This window comes from Protomyctophum parallelum (genome assembly GCF_964188405.1).
Source record: "Protomyctophum parallelum genome assembly, chromosome: 9".
Classification (NCBI taxonomy): Eukaryota; Metazoa; Chordata; class Actinopteri; order Myctophiformes; family Myctophidae; genus Protomyctophum; species Protomyctophum parallelum.
Genome location: NC_139706.1, coordinates 42,410,978 through 42,434,070, shown reverse-complemented (window position 1 = coordinate 42,434,070; position 23,093 = coordinate 42,410,978). Strand labels below are relative to the sequence as shown.

Here is a 23,093-nt window from a genome sequence, read left to right as displayed (position 1 = left end):
CCTTGAACCACCCGCGGACAATACGCACCTTGAATAACGTCCTGCACCTTGAATAATGTCCTGCACCTTGAATAATGTCCTTATGCACAGTACACAGTAACTGCTATTTTAACGCACTTTGATCTATTATCTCAGGTACTATGTGTACTGTACATTTATTTTGTAAACTCATTTTTACTATTCATCATTGTGTGGATTTACAAACAAAAAAGCACATGCAGGCGAGTGAATAAAGCACACATGCGTGTCCAACCTCCCCCTTAGCCTCCCTTGCTATAAATGCCTTCCCGCTTCCCTGGATAAAACATATTGTGATTCTACCCCCTGGAACCCCCCCAAGGACCCTGGGGATCCCTGCATGGACCCCAGTTTGATAACCACTGCCTTACAACGTGTGAGCAGGTATATCTGGTTCAATGCCTTGCTCAAACCCTGCAACCTAGTACAGCTAGTAGAAACATATAACCCATAAAAGAGAGTCATCCATTACAGGTCTTTTACAGTACTACACTTTCAATAAACAATCCAGACTCCATATTCCATATTAGTCTTTTTCCTAATAAATAAACTTTAATCATCATATTATACTAACATACCACTGTGCTAACAAACCATTCAAGCTTAAAGATGATATTCCATTTTGTCAAGAGGCATGAAGCATGTCCACCATTTTTGTAGTGAATATGCCTTGAAAACATCTGCCTTGCAGCCTTGACGCACTGCATTGTGGTCTGCATACATGGGGCTGGGGGGAGGGGGTGTAATGCACTGAATATGAATATCACAAAGTAAAAACAGAAGGGGAAAAAAGACCGGAGAATGGGCGAAAGACAAAAGGATTTAATAGGATCCAGATTGTTTGGATGTGTCATTGTTTCAAAGGAGAGAGAGATAGAGAGAGATGTGTGTGTGTGTGTGTGTGTGTGTGTGTGTGTGTGTGTGTGTGTGTGTGTGTCTCTCTCTGAGACTTTCACAGCCCTATACAAAAGGTCACAGCAACACCTCAAAGTCCCTGTAACCTCTTTTAGGGTCAAGCTTAAATTCGTAAATAGCCCAGCGCCTCGCCATGTGGGCCCGTAAATGTTCTGAGAGAGCGGCCCCTGCCTAGCTTCGTCTCCCATTACTCACTCAAAGGTAAATACTTATGGTTACAGTCAGATTGTGTAGCACATCCTGGGACAGTAGCATTTACAGTTGTTAGTCCTGTTACACATCCTATAAACTAGACAACCTGGGCTATTAACTGCAGGGCTTTTTTTTTCTTTCTTTTTTTGTATAGACAATGCAACATTTGATTTCAGAATAACCACAACATTGCTATTGCTAGTGTATGTACATATATTTTGTGCTAAGGAGAAATGGAAGGACATTACCGGTAATAAGGAATTATTTTTCCTTTTGGCTACATACTGTACATACTCGGCATGTTTTTCATGATTGATACAGCTTGGTTTGTTTGTTTTTCAATCCCTTTCTTTTAGAACACAGCCTTACATGCTGTGTAAAATACAATGTAGCTACAGTTAACGCCTCATGCTTCACATACACATATTTTCTCACAACATATTTGTATGCAGTATTGGGTAGTAGTTGTTTTCAGAATAGTTACATAGTTTTATAGACATAGTTTCCCCTCATTATACATCAGTGCTGGCAACATGACACATGCGAGGGGGTAAGATGAGCCACTATTTACATTTTACATGGTCACATGCGTGCTTGCGTACGTATGTAGGCTATGTATGCATGCATGCATAGTTGCATACATACAGTACATACATACACATACATACGTACATACATGTATAAATGGCCTACTAGTGCGCAAGCAGAGCGCACAAGTACTGTGACGGCTTTCGATGGTGACGTATATGTCGATCAGTGTCGGGTGGATTAAAGGAAATGCCTCTATGTATATGTATATGTAATTTGTAAATTGATTAGCGGTATAATGTGGTTACTTTGCGTATGCCCCGTTTGATGCGTATGTATCGTAGCAGCATATGACGTCAGGGTATAACTGGGTATAACTAGCTCTCAATGATGACGTAATAAAGATGTGGATTAAAGGACCCAATGCCAGGGTGTAATTGGTTTTCGATGGTGACGTAATGACGATATGTTTTAGTGTCGGGAGGATTAAAGGTAATGCCCCTATGTATACATACATATGTAATCTGACACCACTGCCATATCAAGCACAAGTAGTCATTACACTGGCACGGCACATTATGCATCAAACGGCGACATACGCATTGAAGCACTGGACGGAAACTATTACTTGCACGCTCTGCTTGCGCAAGTAATAACTGGGTGGGTTATTCATTTCCAACTTGCATCGTTTCTAGTGTATGTGAAGGGTGGTGTGTTCATCATGCTCTGCACCCCGCCCCGGGTGATGAACTCGAAGAAAGTGAGCACTCCTTTTTCAATCTGACTGTTTTTCAATCACACTGTAACATATACCATATCCCTGAAACACTTACACCCTATACTTAGTTTACCAGGTTGACCCAGGGGTCTGTACTTGGCTCCCCTCCATTTTCCCTCAACACAAAATCTCTGCTGAAAAAGCAGATCCAGTGAGCTTGTAGATCTATTTTCTCAGAATGTTTGCCTATTATGACATGCCTACATAATTACGACACTAGGATTCATGTGGTTAATGACATAGGCCTATACATTAAAGTATTGTGATCTCATTCTGTACAACATGCACATGGCCTTACATAGAGTACTGAATGTAACGCTGCTTGTAATAGTGATTATTTTACATCACAGAAAAAGGCTAACACAACTTACCTAAAGTAGCATTATGTTTCCAAGCACAGATTCAGCTGAGCTTCCTGGTTTGTGGGCCAAGTCAAGTCTGATATGAGTGAAAAGGTGCAGTTCAGTGTTAGATGCTGGGCAGAATTTAAATTCATCAGGATAACTATACTGCCACCTGCTGTCTGTTCTGCCTCTATACAAACGGAGTAACTGCATGCTCTGGTGCCCCCACAGATCTACAGTACGACTGGTTTTAATCCTAGCAGATTAAAAGTGGTCAAATAGAAAACTAGAGGTATTATTATGGGTGGATAATCACTGTTACCATCAGTATGATGAAACAAGCTGAAGCTAGACATTGTGCTGAGTAAAGCAGAGGCCTCCACCAAGATTGCAGTTTCTCTAGACTAGCACAGTTTCTCAAAAAGAGATCCAGGGACCCACAGGGGTTTTTGGAGGGTGCCAGGGGGTGACAGCAAAATGAGGAACAGCTAAAACACTAAAGCCTTATTTCATTGTCCGGCTATTGGAAACATACTTTATGTACGGGGCGACTGTGGCTCAGGAGGTAGAGCAGGTCGTCCAATGATCCATTTTACACAAACTTACATTCCCAATGACAATGAATGGAGAATTTATGTCATACTGTATGTGGACGAGCAAATCTCTCTAGGTCGTCCTCAGACGAGCCCTCCATCGTTGCTTCCAGTCATCCCGGGTGGCCATACATCTGGTCAGCTCGTTGGTAACTTGGTGCTTTGGGCTCCTGCGTCGTTATTGAGTACATCCACGTATGTTAGCGTGGGACGTCCTCGTGACCGGTGCCCGTGTGTTGGTTCCCACAGCACTAGTTTGCTGGCTGGCAGCTCTTGGTGTCTTACTGATGATCTTACTGATGTTGAGTGATGCACGCAGCATTCTGGTGTAGCACCCGTCGAGAGACTTCTGCAGGGTTGGCTTCAGGGTCCAGTATTCATGCCATATAGGAGAACAGACTCTACCGTTGCGTAGAAGAAGCTGAGTTTGGTTCTCTCATTTTTCTCTTACACAAACTTACATTCCCGTTGACAAGAATGGAGAATTTACGGCATATGTGGACGAGCATAATCAGCTATTTTCGTCCTAAAGATAAAATTCCCATTGACGATGAATGGAGAATTTACATCATGATGATATACGATGATAAGAGCGCCCCTCACTTCACATGGGTGTGATTCTTCACAATATCAGGGTGTGTAGCAGCAACCCACTGATGTAATAACGTCTCATTATGTACGGTTCATAATGTAGAAATCACTCCCGTGTGAAGTGAGGGGCGCTCTTATCATTATACATCATCATACATCATCTCATGAACAACTGAATTTATGTGATTGGTTAGCCGATTTGCTCGTCTATATATTACGTAAAGTTTCCCTTCATTGTCAATGGCAAATATGAGACGTGTGTGGACAAAAGCTGTATATAGGAGGCTAGCCCCTCAAAATTCACATTTGTGTGAAGTGAGGGGCGCTCTTATCATCATACATTACATTCTGTGCTAAGCCAATCAAATCATCACAAAGGTTATTCCGGCCACTCACTTCAGGCGTCTTCACTTTTCTGCCCTCACCCTCAATGTACTTAGCTCAGCCAATCAAATAAATCATGTAAGTAGCATTGTCAGTATCATGGTAATATGCTGTCAGTAGCATGGCCAGTATCACATCAGTTCAGTATCATGTCAGTTTTGCGGCAAGGCTATAACATAAACAAAACACAAACCCCCTAGTGTCCATAGTGATGAACAGGCCTGCGCCACCAAAGCGCACACTCTTCTTTAAGGCAAATGACTACAGGGATTGTTTTGGTTGTAGTGGATCAAATTACATTCTCATTATAGGGTTCAGGACAGTGTATTGACTTTTGTTCTGTGTAGTATTCTGTTATGGAGAAGGTTCCAGGCCTTCAGTACCTGCTTCTGGGTGACCTCTGGCTCCCACTGTGTACAGAGTACCACGTTGGCATGCTCCACCTGCCTAGCACTGGAACCCTGGCTCTGTAGCCTCCTCACAACCTCTTCTCTGCTCAGCCCGTCCCGCTTGGTTATCCTCAACACTGCCTCCTCCTCTGGTACGATGGTGACCCAGAGCTCATGGACCATGTCTGTCCAGCCAGCATCCAGTAAGACAGCTGCGTCTATAACACACACCTGTTTACGTTCCTCTCTGGCCTGGTGAATTCTGTCCTTGACCAGAAGTTCAACCTCGGGCCACACAATGTCTGTCAGGGCTTTTAACCGTCCCTTGTTACCAAATACTTGTCTTCCTAGTATGCGCCTGTTGATGGTTTTATCTTCATTCAGAATATCTGAACCAAACTCTTCCAGTACCCTCTGGTAGGCAGTTGCCCCCGGCCGGTATGTCTCGTGGACCAGCAGATCGGCGTCAATGTGGACGGCGCCCAGGGCCTCCAGGCGCTTGGCGACGGAGGTCTTCCCACTGCCGCTGCCTCCTGTCAGTCCAATGATGTACGGGACAGCAGGGAGACAGGACTTGCATTTAGGTGGGGTTAATAGGCTTCCCAGAAGACGAGAGCGTAGGTTGGATGAGCTGATCTTCTCTTCCTCCTTCTCTGTGTAGTGGAAGTCTTTCAGCAGCTGGATTTCACAGATAATCAAGCTGGGCAAACCATTCTCCACACGTCTCTTGTTGATGGCCTCGCCACCCTTCCTGGTCTCCTCACTAACCACAATGCACTGCAGCTCAGAGTCCACCACGGAGGATCCAAGGGGGTCGTGGAGCGGCACGACCTCCATCTGCAGGGACGGCTTGGTGTCCTGCAGGAACTCCCGCAGCCTCTGCACCCGGACTGGATAGGGCTCAATCAGCTCCTTCAACAGCTTCCTCTTCAGCATGTCCTGGTCACACACCCCGGTGAGGAGTCTCCTGTTGGCCAGCAGGCATGCGGTGGTGAGCAGCGTCTTGTGGGCTCCATGCAGCCGGTCAAACGTCCCTCCAACCACTACGTCACTGAAGGTCTCCAGGGGGTCTGACTCGTGCTCGACCGCCTCTACCCCTTTCCGCAGATCCTCCAGCTGTGGGTGGAGAAGCACTGAAGTCAGACCGGGGCTGCACACGTAACAATGGCTGGCGTACCTCTGCAGACACTGGGCCACCAGCGGTGAATGGCCAGGGTCGTGCATGGGGAAGTCTGTCAGCACCACGTCCGGGGTGTGAGAGAGGGGCTGCGGGGTGGGGAAGGGGCAACCTGTCCCTCTGCCAGAGCTGGAGGCTGGCTGGGTGCACAAGTTGGCCAGGAGCACACGCAAATCCAGATGTGCACACACGTCAGCCGCGTTGCTGTAGAGGCGTGATATCAGGCTGGACAGGTCCGCCATAGGGGGAAAGAAAACGGGCCGAGGTGGACTCCCGCCCCCCAAGTTCAGACCTGGGTGCAAATGGACATACAGGGTTTGATCCACTACCTGGGCTGCTGAGCTCAGCACCGGGAGGATGCGCAGGGGGAGGATGTGGAGAGGGGTGGTGAGCACCAGCAGACCGGTGCTGAACTTAGACATGTTGTTTATTGTACGTATTCAAGTGACTAGCAGCACATCATGGAGTATGGGGTCTGATTCCTGTGTCCTGACAAGGTCACTATTGAAGCCCTCTAAGAATAAAGGATGCTTAACTCTGGCTAGTTGGTGGTACTTGAAGTTTGAGAGCAGACAACCATTTTGATCCATAGTATCGGAATCTGTCTGCCTCACTGGAGATGCTCATAATACTGTCAGGTGCATTTGTTTGCTCATGTCATCACAATGATGTCAATGAAAACAATGAGTCATGACCTGATATAGAGTGTCATGTCATGCCTAACTATGGAGTCTGTCTATAATGTCAAACTTAGTCACTGGACTCACTCTGACACATTGAGTAACCATGGTGACCTAATACAAACAAACCTGGATGACGAAATATAGTAATTACCGACTTTATTCTGGATAAACTTTTTTCCCCTGTGACTATATGTGAGTCAATACATCATCATCATCATATATTGCAGTTGTTGTTATTTTTAAATGCCTCTTGTGAAAGATGTACTGTACCGTTATGTACATCATCAGTGATGATGTACATAATGGTACAATCATAACCATGGTAATGCAAGGTGATGATTCATCACCTTGCATTACCATGGTTATGATTTTGTTTAAGTCTCAGGGAAGCAGTAACTAATTGAGAATAAAAAGACTACTCTGCTTGTATGCAGCACAGTCTTATTTCTGCCTGACCATGGACACCTGACCTTAACCCATTCTGACCTGAGATCAGATTCATACGAGGTTTCCGCCGGACACACACTGGTCTGATGAACCCATTCTGACCTGAGATCAGATTCTAAAAAATGTCAGTCGCTCTTCGATTTTTCAAAAATAGCAGACCTACAAGCTCGTATCGCGCCACTCGGTGGCGCGATATGAGCTTGTAGATCTGCTATTTTTAAATAGCTAAAGCATAACATGATGCTGACACCAAAATGGGTTAATACTAGATCATCAAATACTGTCCCATCTGGAGATGCTCCACTGTCAAACAAGAACACTGCCAACTTCTGCAAAGATCAGAAAGATGATTGCAGTGATCTCAGATCTCCCTTAACTTAGAGTTATATTATGTAACTAAAGTCTGTTCACCCATTGTGGAAAGAATATAGAATACTTCTCCCTGGCCCAAAGAGTTAAATGTATAACACAAGTCTAATCCTCTGCAGCAAACAGTTGCTTTTACGCGTGCGCACGCGCACACACACACACACACACACACACACACACACACACACACACACACACACACACACACACACACACACACACACACACACACACACTCACACTCTCTCTCTAAAGTGACACACAAACATGTTGTAGGCCTACCCCACTGATTCTAAACACTGAAAACAAATTTACAATTTAATTAGAACCATTTAACCATATGTAATGCTTTATGTGGAATGAATCCATTGATAGAAGCTCACATCACACAGCATGTTGCACTGAACTTGGAGATCCACTATTTTCATTTCATTTTCAAGTCTTTTTTCATAGAATGTATGCCAGCATGGGATCACGAATTCCTCTGTAGGAGAACAGCTGCACTCATCTCTCTGTTCGAATGAAAAGCCTTCAAGTTTCAACCCTCCTTTTCACCATAAATTATGCACACAGACACAGTGCACACTGCTAATTGCTAAACAAATTACGATGCACAGTGCACAGTCACACTACTGAACAGATAGACCCAAATCACAATCATCACATCAATCACATGACATCAATCTTCTGTGAATTGAGTACATGAGGACCCCATTGGAAACACGCTGAAAGACTTTCTTGGATTCATCCTGTTAGCAGACCTTAAGTTGTGTTGTACTGTATGTACTGTACTTTCCTGTGCGTGTCCATGCAAAATGTTAATAAAGTAATCAATCAATCAATCAATCAATCAACTATCAACCTGTAATACAGCCTACTATAATCACACCACATGGAACGTGAGGAAAGTGCGCCATCTTGTGATAAAGCACAGGTACTACACATGTTGCCGTTTCACCGTATACAACGCTGCACTCAAACGATGTTTACAATTTACATTACTTAACTGGAGATGCCAGTCATCATCAGTTATGTGTTTAATACATAGAAATATAGAATTGTTTATCTTTCTGGAATAGTGATTGGCGTTACGCTTACGCGGCTACGCCAGAGGTGTGCGTGTGTGTTGTCCAACATGGTGTTGTTGTATTGCATTATTTACATACACATAATACATACATTATTTTAACGTATATGCCCTTGTACTGATACCGAGTAGCTGGTCCGGTACTAAAAAGTCTAAATACTAATTTCAGCTTTCATTATAAACAAGATGTTTGTTGTGGAAGCAGACGCAGTGGTGATGACGTCACCCGGCCAGGATGACCACCACGTGTGGTTTGTGTACGTTCATGTCACGTCGCGCGTTCTTAGCAACGGTTGCTAGGTTTCGCGTGTCATCATCAACAAAATCAGAATGTACACAAATTGTGACGTGGGATCGATGACTGACGTTGCAGAGTGTCCATAAAAGCGTTAGGCTACATCATAACTTTTTCATTTCAACAGTCAAGATGTCCCTAATTGGAGATATAATACCTTCATGCAGATACTCAGGAAATGATTCCACCTGTACCACAGATGAATATGACTCCATGGATTCAACTGGAGAGAGCAGCAAGAGGATGAGAGGAGGGGCGAAGAGTGAGGCAGGGCAGAAGGAGGGTGCAGCCGTCCCACTGCAAAAACCCAAGACACGCGGCCGTGTAAAGTTAGAAATGGAATTAATTGAGAACACGTTAAAGCGACGCAAAACCTTCAGCAAGCGTAAAAATGGCATAATAAACAAGGTCAAACAGCTCTCCACTCTGACAGGATCCCAGGTTCTCTTGCTAGTGGCCAGTGAAACGGGACACCTCTACAAATTTGCCACCGACAAGCTCGAGCCCATGTTCACTAGTGAGGCAGGCAAAGACCTGATTCAATCGTGTCTCAAACTCAAATCACCAGCACTGGACTCAACACCACCACCCCACGATGATAATGAGCCCACAGATGATCATGTGAGCGCCACAGCTGCAACATGCTACAAGGAAGAGGTGGACCTCACCACCTTCCAGGCGTCTGAGTCGGAGAGCCTGGACAACACTAATGATGAATCGAAACCATCTTTCATCAACGTGACCAGTCTACTAGGAACACTAGGCACCACCACCACCAGCAGTGCCCAGTCCATGCTGCCCACAACCTCCACCATTCAGGAGAGCAGCAGTGTCCAGTCCATGCTGCCCACAACCTCCACCATTCAGGAGAGCAGCAGGCTGCAGGTACAACAGCACAGCCAGGCCCTCGTGTCCTCCCTGCCAATGGAGGGTCACATGATGTACCCCAGTCCTCTTCACACAGTGATCTACCAGGAGCCCTATATTATACAGACGTTGATGGACATGAAGCAATTGATGGACTTTACACAGTACACTGCCAATTCAAGCTTTTATTAATTAAATTAAAAGGCAGAGAAGGTTCAGGTTCACCGTTATTTGATCTTATATAATATAATGTTCTCATTGCTTAATGCTTTTATGTTTTGGGTTTTCTGTTGATGATTCTGTGAAAAACTTTGTAAGTGATTTAAAAGGTGCTATATAAATAAAGATTATAACTATTATTGTGATTTTGACTATTATTATTTATTATTATTAGCTTATAAAGGCATATGACATGGCAATGTCATGGATGTGGTAGGCTAATGGTTTAAAGGACAACTTTAATTTTTCAACCAAGGTTCATGTTTTAGATTGTTATCAGAGCAATTTTAGCTATTTTTCACAGGGGGCGGGGGCATTTGAACATGGTCCTAAATATGTTTTTTTTTTTTACAAAACAATATGGTGATTTATTTTTGAATTATTTACTATAGACCCCAAGAAATTATATCTGGCCACAAAAGATCACAGGATCTGAATGTGACAAACTGACATATTGAGCCTATGACAGACAGTATGGCATAGTACCTCTACCTTCACATTCAGTAGATCCCGTGATCTTTTGGACAGATGTAATTTACTGGGGTCTAGTACAACTATAGTAAATATTAATAAAGAAATCGCCGTAATTAAAAAAAGGATGTATTTAGCCCCATGCTCGAATGCCCCCGCCCCCTATCAAAAATAGCTAAAGTCGAGTTCTATGGACTCCTATACCCACCACTTAATTACTTTTATTTAAATAATAAATCACATCCGTGTGAAGTGAGGGGCGCTCATCGTACATCATCATGACGTAAAATAGACACTGTAAAATTGTCCATTCATTGTCAATGGGAATTTAATGTTTGTGCACACACACACACACACACCAAAAACTGGATATAGGAGTGCCCTATAGAGTTAAAAATAAAATAGCAGGTTTATCTAAAGGTGAAGTTTCCATAATATACGAAGATTTATCACAAATATGTATGTACTTCCTCAATACCTGTTATCCAATCCTGGAATACTTACTGACTTCAGGGGATTACATAATTTTATCAATTGGTCCATGGCATGATCCTGAAACCCAAATCATCAGCAGATCCATTTTAATTTAGAGGACGCAAGTAACACAAATTGTCCAAAATTGTTATAGCCGATCTACAAGCTCACAACGTGTCGGTATAGATCGGCTAGTTGAACGATTTCAAAATGTTATTCAAGATAGTGAAATATGGCAAAGAAGTTTAGGGGATTAAGGGTAAGCCAGGCGTGCCCACTGCCCAAGATAGGGCCATATAGGTAGTTCTGTGTCAGCCTGTGGCCCCTTCTCCACCAAAATATCTTTATTCTTTATTTTTTATTTTTTATGATGGTTTATATCACTTCTGCATCTTCCAAAACTGAATAGTGACACACCCACTTTGCTTCCAGTTCTGAACCAATTAACATAGTTCAAAATTAGTCGTGGAAAAAGAAAGGAACCGGTTCTGGTTTAGAAGTTCTTCAAAATATTCCATCCATTTGTTCTTCCGTTGCTCATCTCCCGTTATCTGTTGTCTTCCCTTGCACTTGCACATACACACACATACTTGCACGCACACACACACACACACACTTGCACGCACGCACGCACACACGCACGCACACACACACACACACACACACACCATCATTGTCTTTTTATAATAATGTGTTCTTGGCTGTATGACTAGGTTTCATTGCCAAAGTGCTGGGAGATATTGAACATGTCCCGTACGACGTACAGTAAGTGAGATGCTGTTTTACACACAGTGGCACAGGTCGCTCCGCACAAACCATTAGTTGCTTGGTAACACAAATTGTCTCTTGCCAACTCTAAAATAGAATATAATGATGATCGGATTTCAGCAGTTGGTTGAAGGAGAATGTTATTGAAATACTAGAACAAAGCAATGATGCTCTGATGATTTTTTTTTTTTTACATTCCTACTTTTTGATGTATACTAGCACAAAGCAGTAGACAGATAATTCTACAGTATGAGTACATATTCGTACATACTCGTACAGTACTGTACATTACTCGCACAGTAATGTACAATACATAGTACAGTACAAGTACATACTCATACAGTACAGTATGAGTACAGTGTGAGTACATACTCACGCAGTACTGTACAGTACAGTACGAGCAGTACAGTACGAGTAGTACAGGAGTTCAGTACAGTACTGCAACTATAAAAATAACAGTATAGTTGCACCACTCAGTTCACACGAGTGTGATTTTGTATCTGTAGGCTCCCAATCTACACAGTAAAATGCAACGTTTTCCATTTTACTTTGAGTGTGCACATTTGTACACTCTCAGACCTGAAGGGTCCTTGGTGGTCCCTGAACCAGATGTTGAGAAACAGTGAATTGACACCAGTGTATCACTGATGGGCTATCACTAATGACAAACATGATCCTAATGAGCTAATCGGCATGAAAAAGACTAACGTACGTGATTGCCAGCAAATTAAACACACACATCCACATGTAATTAGTCTCAAAAGTCACATTAAGACTAATGAGATTACTCAATTGCCAATGTGTCCATTCTCCATATTCCTCATTCAGAAATTTGATTTGTGCACGCACGCGCGCGCGCACGCGCGCACACACACACACACACACACACACACACACACACACACACACACACACACACACACACACACACACACACACACACACAGTGTATAGTATACTGTACTACTTTACACTGAACTACACTTGATTCAAATTAGTTTATTTCTGCATAACGATACGAAGGTTCCTGAACCGTTCATCCCTTAAACAAATTTTCCTGCGTTTGTTTCTTCCTTGCTGCTCCATCACACTCCCGGAGGGAAAACCAATTTACATTCTTGTTTTGGTCTTCAGATCCATGCCAGTTTCCATGACAACAAAATTTTCACTTTCTCGTCCCCTCTCCATCTCTCTCTCTCTCTCTCCATCTCTCACTTTCTCTCTCTCTCAGTTCCTACTGTTCCTTTCTTCTGTTCTGTCTTGACCTTCCTCTAGCATCATTTCATTCGCTTTTCTCTCCAAATACCAGAATCTATCCTTCACACTCTCATTTCCTCAACTAATTGTGCTCATTCCTCTGCTCTGGTGAATAGCAGAGGGGAATAATAGACCCAGGGGGACAGATATCTCTGTCTGGAATGGCATTCACGACTTCTTCAACATTATGCAATGTGTTCCTTGTGTAGGCTCACTCTCACCTCATTGTCATGCAAGCCTCTTTGGGCTGGTTGGGCAGCATCTTTGGTGGAACAGTGGTACCCAAGCGCATATAATGACAGAAAGAAAAATAAATAATTACTTTGCAGAAAATAGTTTCTTTCTTTCTTTCTCAGAAGATATTCTGCATTGCGTTGGACTACTTTTGTGGACAACACAACATGCCAATTGCCAAAACCATGCATCCGCCTTCTCAAACATAGTAGGAAGACAATGTTGTAGCAGTCTAGTGGAAACCTTGTATGTCCAAAACGGTTACTTTTCAGGAAATGGTAAGAAAGACCCTGTGCTCCAATGTAGTTATATTATTAGTCACAAACTCTTTTCATTGGTTAAATATTTATAAAACCCACAGACAGATGTCACTTTCACTTTACCAAAAAAAATCTAAAAGAGTTAGGCATTCAATTATGGGGAAAAACACAATAGAATGAAAAATGGAGATGCAAGGTTTCTGTCAATTCTGTCTCAATATCCAACAGACGACCTCTGCTGCCAACAGACTCACTACACCCACTCAGCCCTGGCTTACTTCTCACTTACTGCTCACCAGTACCCGTTCCAGAGACCATATTACACCTGTCCTCCGTGACCTTCACTGGCTACCGGTTAAACAAAGAATCCACTTCAAAACACTCCTGACCACCTACAAAGCACTAAATAACCTGGCTCCCCCATACCTCTGTGACCTCCTCAAACGCCATGCCCCCTCTCGCTCCCTCAGGTCTGGTGATGCAAACCTCCTCGACGTCCCCAAAACCAAACGGCGTACGTGAGGGGATAGAGCTTTTGCCTTTGCTGCCCCAACCCTGTGGAATGCCCTCCCTAAGGCACTTAGATGCCCCTACCCTTCAAACCTTCAAATCCACCCTCAAAACCCACCTCTTCAAAATTGCCTTCCCTAGCTAACCCTTTTCACTGTCTTTTAATGTTCTTTAGCTTTTAGTGTTATTTTTCCTTTTTCTATTAAAGTTGTTTTTATTTGTTGTTACCTCTGTAAAGCCCCCCCCATGTAAAGCGTCTTTGGGTACTCAGAAAAGCGCTATATAAGTTTGAGATATTATTATTATTACTTCTTTGCTAAATAAATAATAATTTAAATATTTAATAGTCCACACTATAGGGATGCAACAGTCAATTGATTTTAATAAAATAATCAAATAAATAGCAAAGCTATTTACCAGCACACTGGTAAAGTGGCTGTTGCAGGTTCAAATCCACCGTTGTGCATCCGGCTTTGTCGAGCGTCTTACGAACACAATTGGCTCGTGTTCGCGGGAGGGAAGGTGGGGAGGGTGATATTTGTCATCATTGTACATAATTCTACGGGCTGGGGAGTAGGACAATGGCTCTATGTCATCCCGGTGGGGGCTCCTCACTGGTAAGTGAGTCAGCAGGATGCAGTGACAACAGAAATATGTGTTGGGTGGAATCAATTGGCTAACTAAATTGGGGAGAAGAAGTTAAATACAATAGCAAAAATGTGTGCTTTCCGCAAAAAATACAACATTTATAATAATAATAATTATTATTATTCCAAAGAAGATCACACTTGTGTGAAGTGAGGGGCATCCAGATTTTTGGGGGCATGTTGATGTTCTCATGTCCATGGAAAATGAAATACATTTATTACAAGATGTATTTATCAGCAAGGTGACATCTTACATCGTCATTACTGCCCTAAACAAACATTAAAGTCCATAGACTTGACTGGCAAAGAATTACATCATAACTACCAATAACAAACATTAAAGTCCATATACTTGGCTAACGATGGGGAATTAGGCGGCTCTAAACAAACTTAAAAGTCCATAGTCGTGGCTGTTGTCACTGTGCCACATGACTTAATTTCGGAAAGCCATGCATTGGATGTGCCCCTCAAAAATAAATGCATATATACAGCGCTCACTCCCAATTTACCCCTTGGGACTGATGCTGACACACACACACACACACACACACACACACACACACACACACACACACACACACACACACACACACACACACACACACACACACACACACACACACACACACACACACACACACACACACACACACACACACACACACACACACACACACACACAAACGCACACGCGCACACACACACGCCTGGTCTGCTTATCTATTCTGACTGCCTGTAAAGATAGTTTGGTTTGGTGTCTATATTTGCATAATAGTTCACCTGGGGGTATTTTGTCGAAATTTGCCGGAGCCCACCGCCAGGGGGAGTCCTTTCCTGAAATATCAGCCAGAAGGTAGCAAGACCGAGTTAAATTTGTATGAAATTATTGAAATAGCAGATGGACATAAGCTCACAACGCTTTTGTGGCCTTGTATTGTAGGTCTGCTATTTTCGGCGCGCGACACCGTCGTGCAACGAATCATACATTGGGGTTTATTTTAGTGAATCTCGTTGACTTTGGCGATTCAGCTCAGTTTAATTGATTCCAAAATGATATGTTAGTGTTTTTCTCCTGCATAGGCCTATTCTGTCTTTGAGGACCCTGCAGCTTGCTGCTGACCTGATAATATTATGTAGCCTATATTGATCAATTGGTTGATTGATTGTTTGGTTGGTTAACTGAAAGGTTGAGTAGCCTGCTTGATGGCTGATTTAGGGGAAAGTCTGCTAATATTAATATTGCATATTAATAGCCTAACTAACATGTCTGCGCGTCATCATCTTCCTCACACCCAAAAGTAAAAACACTTAATTAAAACAGTTACATCCAGAACATATAGGCTACAATTAAGTTGTTGACATAATGTCATAATAATAATTAGGGCTATCACATTATTGGACATGAATGTCATTGTCATGGACAAATTTGAATTGCTTGTTTATTCATTTGTAACTGTACCAATGGATCCAAAATGGACACGAAAATGTTCACATTTTCTATTTCATTTGTAGGCCTATTATTCTCCAGGGTTAAATCGACACTGAGTATTTTTTTTTGTTTTACAGTGTAGCATAATATTACCCTCGCCTCATTGTCAGTCAAATAAGGACCCCGGGCCCACTGGGCCGTGGCGATCATCATTACAATGACATACGGATGCCTGCGCGGCCACACCAGTATAATTGCATGTGTGTCTGCAGATCTACAGTATCATGGACTTCTGTTCTGTGTGTGAAACGACCTGTCTGCCTGTTTGTCTGTCTCACACATCTCACACATAACAGTGGTGGAGCGGAGTCATGAACCGCTGCAAGGTGACGCGTCCTCCTCCGTCTTCGTGAGCAAGAGAGAGAAAAAAAAAAAGAAAAAAAAAAACTTCCAATCCAGGAGAGACAGACGGCCGTCGGGTCGTTTTGTTGTGTTTTGTTATTTATTGTGGGAGAAAACCTACGCAGAGGCAGTAACCTACCTAACCTAACCTTCCCTACACCTATACGGACCGGGGGGCTGCCCCTCTCTGACTAGAACCAGTGGGACGCTAGTCTGCTGCTTGCGGTAGCCGCGCTCCGGTGGTGGCGACCAGGCAGCGGGCGGAGTGAACAAGGCAGCAGCGAGCGGCGGCAGCATAGCGGCCACTTCGGGGAATGAATGTCGACTGGCCGGCCGTCAGTCCTCCAGACATCACCGGCCCTCTGCTGACATCTCAGCCGCCAGGCTGCAGCGACATGACGGGGTACAGTAAACACACACAACGCCGCCGTTCTATACCAGCCACTTGGCGTTCCGTACGTGCTTGTCCCTTTACTTATTATTATCGGTTGAAGTGGTAACTTTGTGTTCACTGGAGTGTGGCGGCGGCGGGGGGTCTCGCGGCGTAACGCATTGAGTTACATTGTAACAAAGTTCCAGCGGATCCCCGTTAGCTAGCATTGCGTTGGGTTCAAGCTTGCAGATGTTGTGGTGGCTAGGCAGGGGGGGTGTTGCGTCGGAATCGGTGAGCTGTTGAATTGCGCAACTCCAGGGGTCACTGTTGTGTCAAGTCTTATCTTCGTTTTATTTGCGGTGTTGCTCGTGCACGAATGGACGCTGCTTTGGGCGTTTTGGTGTTTGTTACAGTATTTAGGAGATAATGGTTGCCACTGTCATGGCCAGTTTGGTCAAGGTACTGCCTTTTATGAAAACATGATTTTCTTCTGGACGCAAGGATCATACATATAGTTCACTTTAAAGTCTTATCGCTCGGCCGCCGACAGCACAACTGAAATCGGGGGGAATTGGCGACAAGGGGGTCGCGGGTCGCCGTATTTTATAGGTCACCGATTTCGCTGTAACGACGGCAACGTCAGCTTTACAGTAATGTGAATTAGCATCATGCTAAAGTAGTTAGCTCCATGGGAGCTGTCTCAGTCTGTCTAGCACAGCTGCACTCAGTCAGCAGACGGGTTGACATCCCAGCACGTCGGCTCTTTAATGTCAACTTGACGCTGACAAAAGAAAAAACAGAGTCCTGCTTTTACTGCCATGTTTTGTCACCAGATGTTGTTTAAGTTCCACTAGCCTGGCTGGCTGTCACTGTCACAGCTAGCTGAAGGTGACAGACGGAGCTCAGCAAGCTTCCATCAGCGGGTGGTTTGCTAACAATAAAGCAGAGGTTCTCAAATATTTTAATGTTAATTAGGTGCCCCCCAAAATCGAAAAGATTTGTTACCAGAGACCACCATAAGGGAAGGTCTTCTTAATTAGTTTGTTAGATTAGATTTAGCACAACTGTCTAGACTGTAGGTGGGGACGGGGAGTCATTCTTATACATTATTTTTCTCGAATTTTTCAGCCTGGTGTCCCTATTTTGGACATATCATAGGGGCAAGCTGCAAAACTGTTAAAAATAGCTGATCTGCAAGCTCACAAGGCAACTGACAGCTAGATTGACATTTTGTTTTATAGTAGTGCTTTAAATTGTTAAACTGTTCCTCATTTAGCTGGGAAGCCACTGGAACCCTATCAAGGACCCCCAGGGGTCTCCACACAAGAACCACTGGGGTTTACTGTAATGGTGACATTAAGCTGTTAACTGCATGCCTCGACAGTTCAATTGGATGTCAAAGAACCAAGTCTTTTTAACGCTGTCTGACACCTCAACTGTTTGTGTTAATAACGCTAGAATGTTGTCGAAAACACTCAAATTGGGTGAAATGTTTTGTTGTGGTTGTTGTGCTGTGCACACATGCTGGTAATAACAATAGCTACTCCTGGCATTAACTGAATTACTATGGCAGTTATAACCATCAATTCTTTGGTTATAGTTGAAGCGTGTGTGTGTGTGTGTGTGTGTGTGTGTGTGTGTGTGTGTGTGTGTGGGATGATCACAGTTGACTTTGACTAACCATTTCCATGGCTCTTGGCCAGCTCAGCCTGTTGAATATGGTGTGATTATGCTGCACTTCAGCCTATTCACTGCTAGTGGTAATATAATCTTTCCATCAATCAATCAGCCAGGTGTGTGTGTGTGTGTGTGTGTGTGTGCGCGCGTGTGCGGTCGGTCTGTGTACATGCACAATATGCCAGTGAGCTAGCCTATATATAGCACCTAACAGAGTTTGCAACTTGATCTGAATTGTCTTTGAGGGCGCCTCCAACAGCCTACTGTGTGGCTTTCCAAGTGCAAGTGGAAGCAAGCTTGTCTTGCAGATATAATCCCGGGTCATTGTTTCCAAAGTGTTTTCTGTGTTCTATTTACAAGTTACTACAGTATATTTCCTATTGCAGTGCTGACAGCCGTTGCTTTGCGAAACAAGATGAATATTAATGGAACTTGTGTGCAAAGCATAGACAAACGGAGGCAAAATCATGTAAATTAAGTTGGTTTGGATTTGTAGGGGGGAAAACTATAAACCACATTATGTTGGTGAGCTGCGCTGCGCTTGGCATTGCCAATTTGGGCAATATCAAGTTGTTAGATAGATATGGTAAATGGTGATAGGATAATAGGTAATAGCTGAGAACAGAAAATCACACCTGTGAAGTGAGTGTTGTGGGGGTCCCCGGGGGGTCTGCGGAAGTTCCAGACCCACAGGAACATGGCCAGGGTGCCGGTGAGCTGCCCCACGTCCGAAATGGTACTGTACTGTACTGTCACTGTTCTGTACTGTAACACCCCAAATCACCATATACACTGTGTGTGTGTGTGTGTGTGTGTGCGTGCGTGCGTGCGCAACAGTGACACTTGATTGTGAAAACTAACCAAACACTATTTTGTGCTCAGACAGACCCAGCCAGGGACACACATAGCTGTCTATAGGAGTGGTTGCACCACTCAAAAAGGGAAGTACATGTAATGCAGTTCTCCAGCCTGAATCGAACCGAACCGAACGAATTATATTAAAAAGGGGGAAATAATTAGGCTTCATCTCTCTGTTTTGATTGTGCAATGGCAGGGGTTTTCAACTGACCACACCACTGTTGTGTTGGTTGGGGATATGGGCTATTAGTTCTTTTTCGGGGGGTACTGTTTCTCAACCAATAGTCCATGGACTACTAGTGGTCCATGCTATAATTATCTGCAGGTGGTCCATGGTGAAATGTTTTAAAATGGAAATTAATAAAATACCTTTGTTAAATATGTTTAAATAAGCTTGAAAATGAATAATTTGTTTCGTACGCACAACAAATAATATCTAGCCCTTATCTGTCATTATTTAACTGAAATATGCTAGTGGCCCAGAGCTAAAAAAGGGTAGAGAACCACTGATCTATTGTTAATCTCACGGTTAACCGAATTCCTTTCTCTTAGTTCATCCAACCTTCCATATTAAACTCATCATGTATTAACTGATGATAATGATTGTACACACATGCAATATATATTTCTTAATAATGATAACTCAGCTTGGCAATCTGCACAATTCCCTTCTTGAGGTTCAAACTCCCTTTTCTGTCTAATGTCTTCACCTCCAACTTCCAGTGAATTATTAGAACATTGACGCATCATCATAGGTCACCAGGTAATTTAGTTTCTCTACTAGTGGGAAAAATAAATAAAAGATAGTCTTCTATGTTTGTGTGACAGGGACCACATGCAATTCCTTCACGGACCACCATTGGTCCATGTACCACCAGTTGAAAACCCCTGCTCTATGGTGCCTAGCCCTAGTGCCTACACCGCCTTGGGGTGCAGTGTCTTGCTCAAGGACATTTCAACACTAACTGGGGATTTGAACCAATTACAGTACGTTCCGAATACCACCTGCCACACTGCTGCCCCAAAGTGCAACTCCAGTGGGACACAAACACATAACCTTTGAATCGCATCTCAAGTGATTGTGCTGTCTGTTGCACCATGGAGACACCTGTTTCTTTCTTCAGTAGTTTACATTCTTCATAATTCATATGAGCTGAGAGACCGCATAGACTTGACATCACTCCCAAGCTCTTATTTGGAATCTGCTTCCTGTCCTTTTTTCAGAATTGATTTGAAGGAATAAGCCCATGGCAGTCACTACCCCCCCCCCCCACCACACACACACACACACACACACACACACACACACACACGCAAGCCTAGGCAGATTTGGTACACTGTGCTGACAAAGTGTTTCTTATCAGGTTAGGTGATCTGAGCGCATGGGGTGAGTTACAAGAAGCACTGCTAAGGTGAGCTATGAAAAAATAATGTGTTATCGAGAAGGTTTCCACAAGCACAATATACCGTGACAGTTCTGGACTCCACAAATAACGGAAAAGCAATGTGCTAAGCTGCTGTTTACATTTATTTTTCAGACCATGTTTCAGGTCTGATCTATTGGAATGTCCAGTGACTGTTACCCTTTTTTGCATGGACACGGTGCAGTATTCAAGCATGACATTCTTTTGCCACTCGTCCCGAACCCTCGGTTCTGCAACATTCTGTGAAAAAAAAAAATAGGTAAACATTCTGCAAAAATCACACCAGTGTGAAGTGAGGGGCGCTCTTATCATCGTACATCATCCATTCATTGTCAATAGGAATTTACTCTTTGTGTAGGACGAAAATAGCCGATTTGCTCATCTACACATAACGTAAATTCTCCATTCATTGTCAATGGGAATTTAATCTAATCTTTGTGTAGAACAACAGACAGCAGGCACCCTTCAAAAATGCTCACAGTACTTTGTGAACTTGTAGATCTGCTACTTTTGCTATTTTACCTTCAACAAATTCTATAGGTTTCAATTGGTCTAACTAGGGGCCTTTCTGGATGGTCACAATTATAATGTCCTCTTATTTGGTTCCCAGTTAATGGTAACGTCCAGGAGTAGTTTGAAACGGTAGAATCCTGTTGATTTACCAAACTCATTCAGTTTTCAGCTTTTTGTTGTTGCTGTTGATTATGATGATGCATCAAATCAAAGAAATCCTGCAGTGGTTCCATCCGTCAACATTTAAAGCACAGCAGAGCTTCAGTAAGTAGCAAAAACTAGATTCAGACAGTACATGATGTGCAACAAATGCACATTGAAAGCTTTATGGCACCCAGCTAAAGTCAGATGCACCAACAAGACGGTGTCTTTGACACTGCAGGTTATGATTAAGAAGTTGAACATGAGAAACTGTATGGATTTATTTGATCTATGTCAGCAATTTGTTTTTGTCTGATAAACTTTTAGAACATCTATAGTGGCTCTTTCCACAACCCATTTGAACGCAATCAAATTGCTGTATTGTAACGGCTCTTTGGACTGAAATGTATATTTGACTGTTCTTATACATGCAGTGTGTTCACATTGCAGTGAATATTTTGAGTACTAACCAGTGACCATCACACACCATTGGCACCTGACAAAAAGACCACATTTATTTCCGTATAATGCAAAGTTGACAATTTGCATCTCCTCAGTTTCAAATCAGGAGAACAAACTGCAATATCAACCTTTCTTCATTATTACCAGCGGCCAAATATAGCAGCTTGTGGCAACTATAAATGGTTCCTCTGGTCTTCTACCAGAGCCAGCTCAGTTATCGGGGCCAAAACTGCAAGCTAAGCCAGGATACTATAACATAGCTGATATTGAATTCTGTAGATCCCCTCGGTGTAAATTCACCCTGTAGTTGAACCCCCCCCCCCCCCCCCCCCCCCCGCACACACACACACACACACACACACACACACACACACACACACACACACACACACACACACATGCAATGGTGTGTATTCAACTCTCTTGGTCAAACTGTGCCAGGGAGCATCTGGACAGACTATTGAGAGATTGAACGGAAGCTGTGCAATTGAACATGAAATATAGCTCTATACATTTGGCACATACTGTACTGTTTTGTGTCTTTTTTAATGTGTTCTAAAGTTTTGGCATTATAATCTATTCTATAATCAATTAACCCATTAAGACCTGAGGCCGAATTCTACAAATGCCTTCTAAATCAGTGTTTTCATTCCAAAGACCCCCAGAACCCAATATGAAAATGTTTTGTGGCAAATACCCAAATGTTCAGAAATACCAATGTACAAGCTCGCTTTGAGCTTGTAGATCTGCTATTTATGAGAACCACTGTTCTAAACCACTGCTCTAAATCTTAAGAGTTTTCTGAAAAACGTATGTTGCTACGTACTGTATATAGCTGTATATAGCCAGAGCTACAAAATTGGTGGGAAAAACTAGTCTTATATTAAATTGTGTATAGGATCAATACAAGTAAATGAATACATGATAACCCTTCCACAGTAGTAGCTTTTTCATATTTTCCTAAATAATGCCTCATTTGCATATTTAAATGTAAAATTTGTAATACAATAAATCATTGTCTTTGTGTAAGTATTCAATTGGGGAAGTGTCATGGTGATAACAATCTAATATAGGTATGGTTTTGCCCACTCAATTCATAATTAACATTCCAATTTTGGAGCTCTGGCTCATGGACTAAGAACCAAAAATAACTGAACCGGTTCCATTGGGAACCAACCGGTGCATAAGGGGCCCCAGTGTCAATTGTCTAGTAGTGTAATCCTGAGCACTGCACTTCCTCTGCCAACCTTGGGAGAGCAACAGACAGACCTCATGTTTCCTTCCATGCATGAGGCTTCCAAGCCACCTTTTTTCACC

At 43.1% G+C, this 23,093-nt stretch overlaps 2 protein-coding genes across 2 annotated transcripts in view; one reads left to right on the top strand and one right to left on the bottom strand.

The window, feature by feature from the left end:
- Window positions 1-4,657: 4,657 nt before the first annotated feature.
- On the bottom strand, window positions 4,658-6,331 carry LOC310864578 (bifunctional coenzyme A synthase-like; the record flags this gene model as incomplete). Its single annotated transcript, XM_083773267.1, has 1 exon — window positions 4,658-6,331. One exon carries the CDS (start codon window positions 6,329-6,331, stop codon window positions 4,658-4,660), a length of 1,674 nt encoding a protein of 557 aa, XP_083629393.1.
- Window positions 6,332-16,274: 9,943 nt separating this feature from the next.
- Window positions 16,275-23,093, top strand: part of bcl9l (bcl9 like) — a 66,152-nt gene continuing 59,333 nt past the window's right edge. Inside the window, exon 1 of the mRNA XM_083773265.1 lies at window positions 16,275-16,731. The gene's annotated coding sequence lies outside the window, so the exon portion shown is untranslated. The remainder of the gene's footprint in view (window positions 16,732-23,093) is intronic.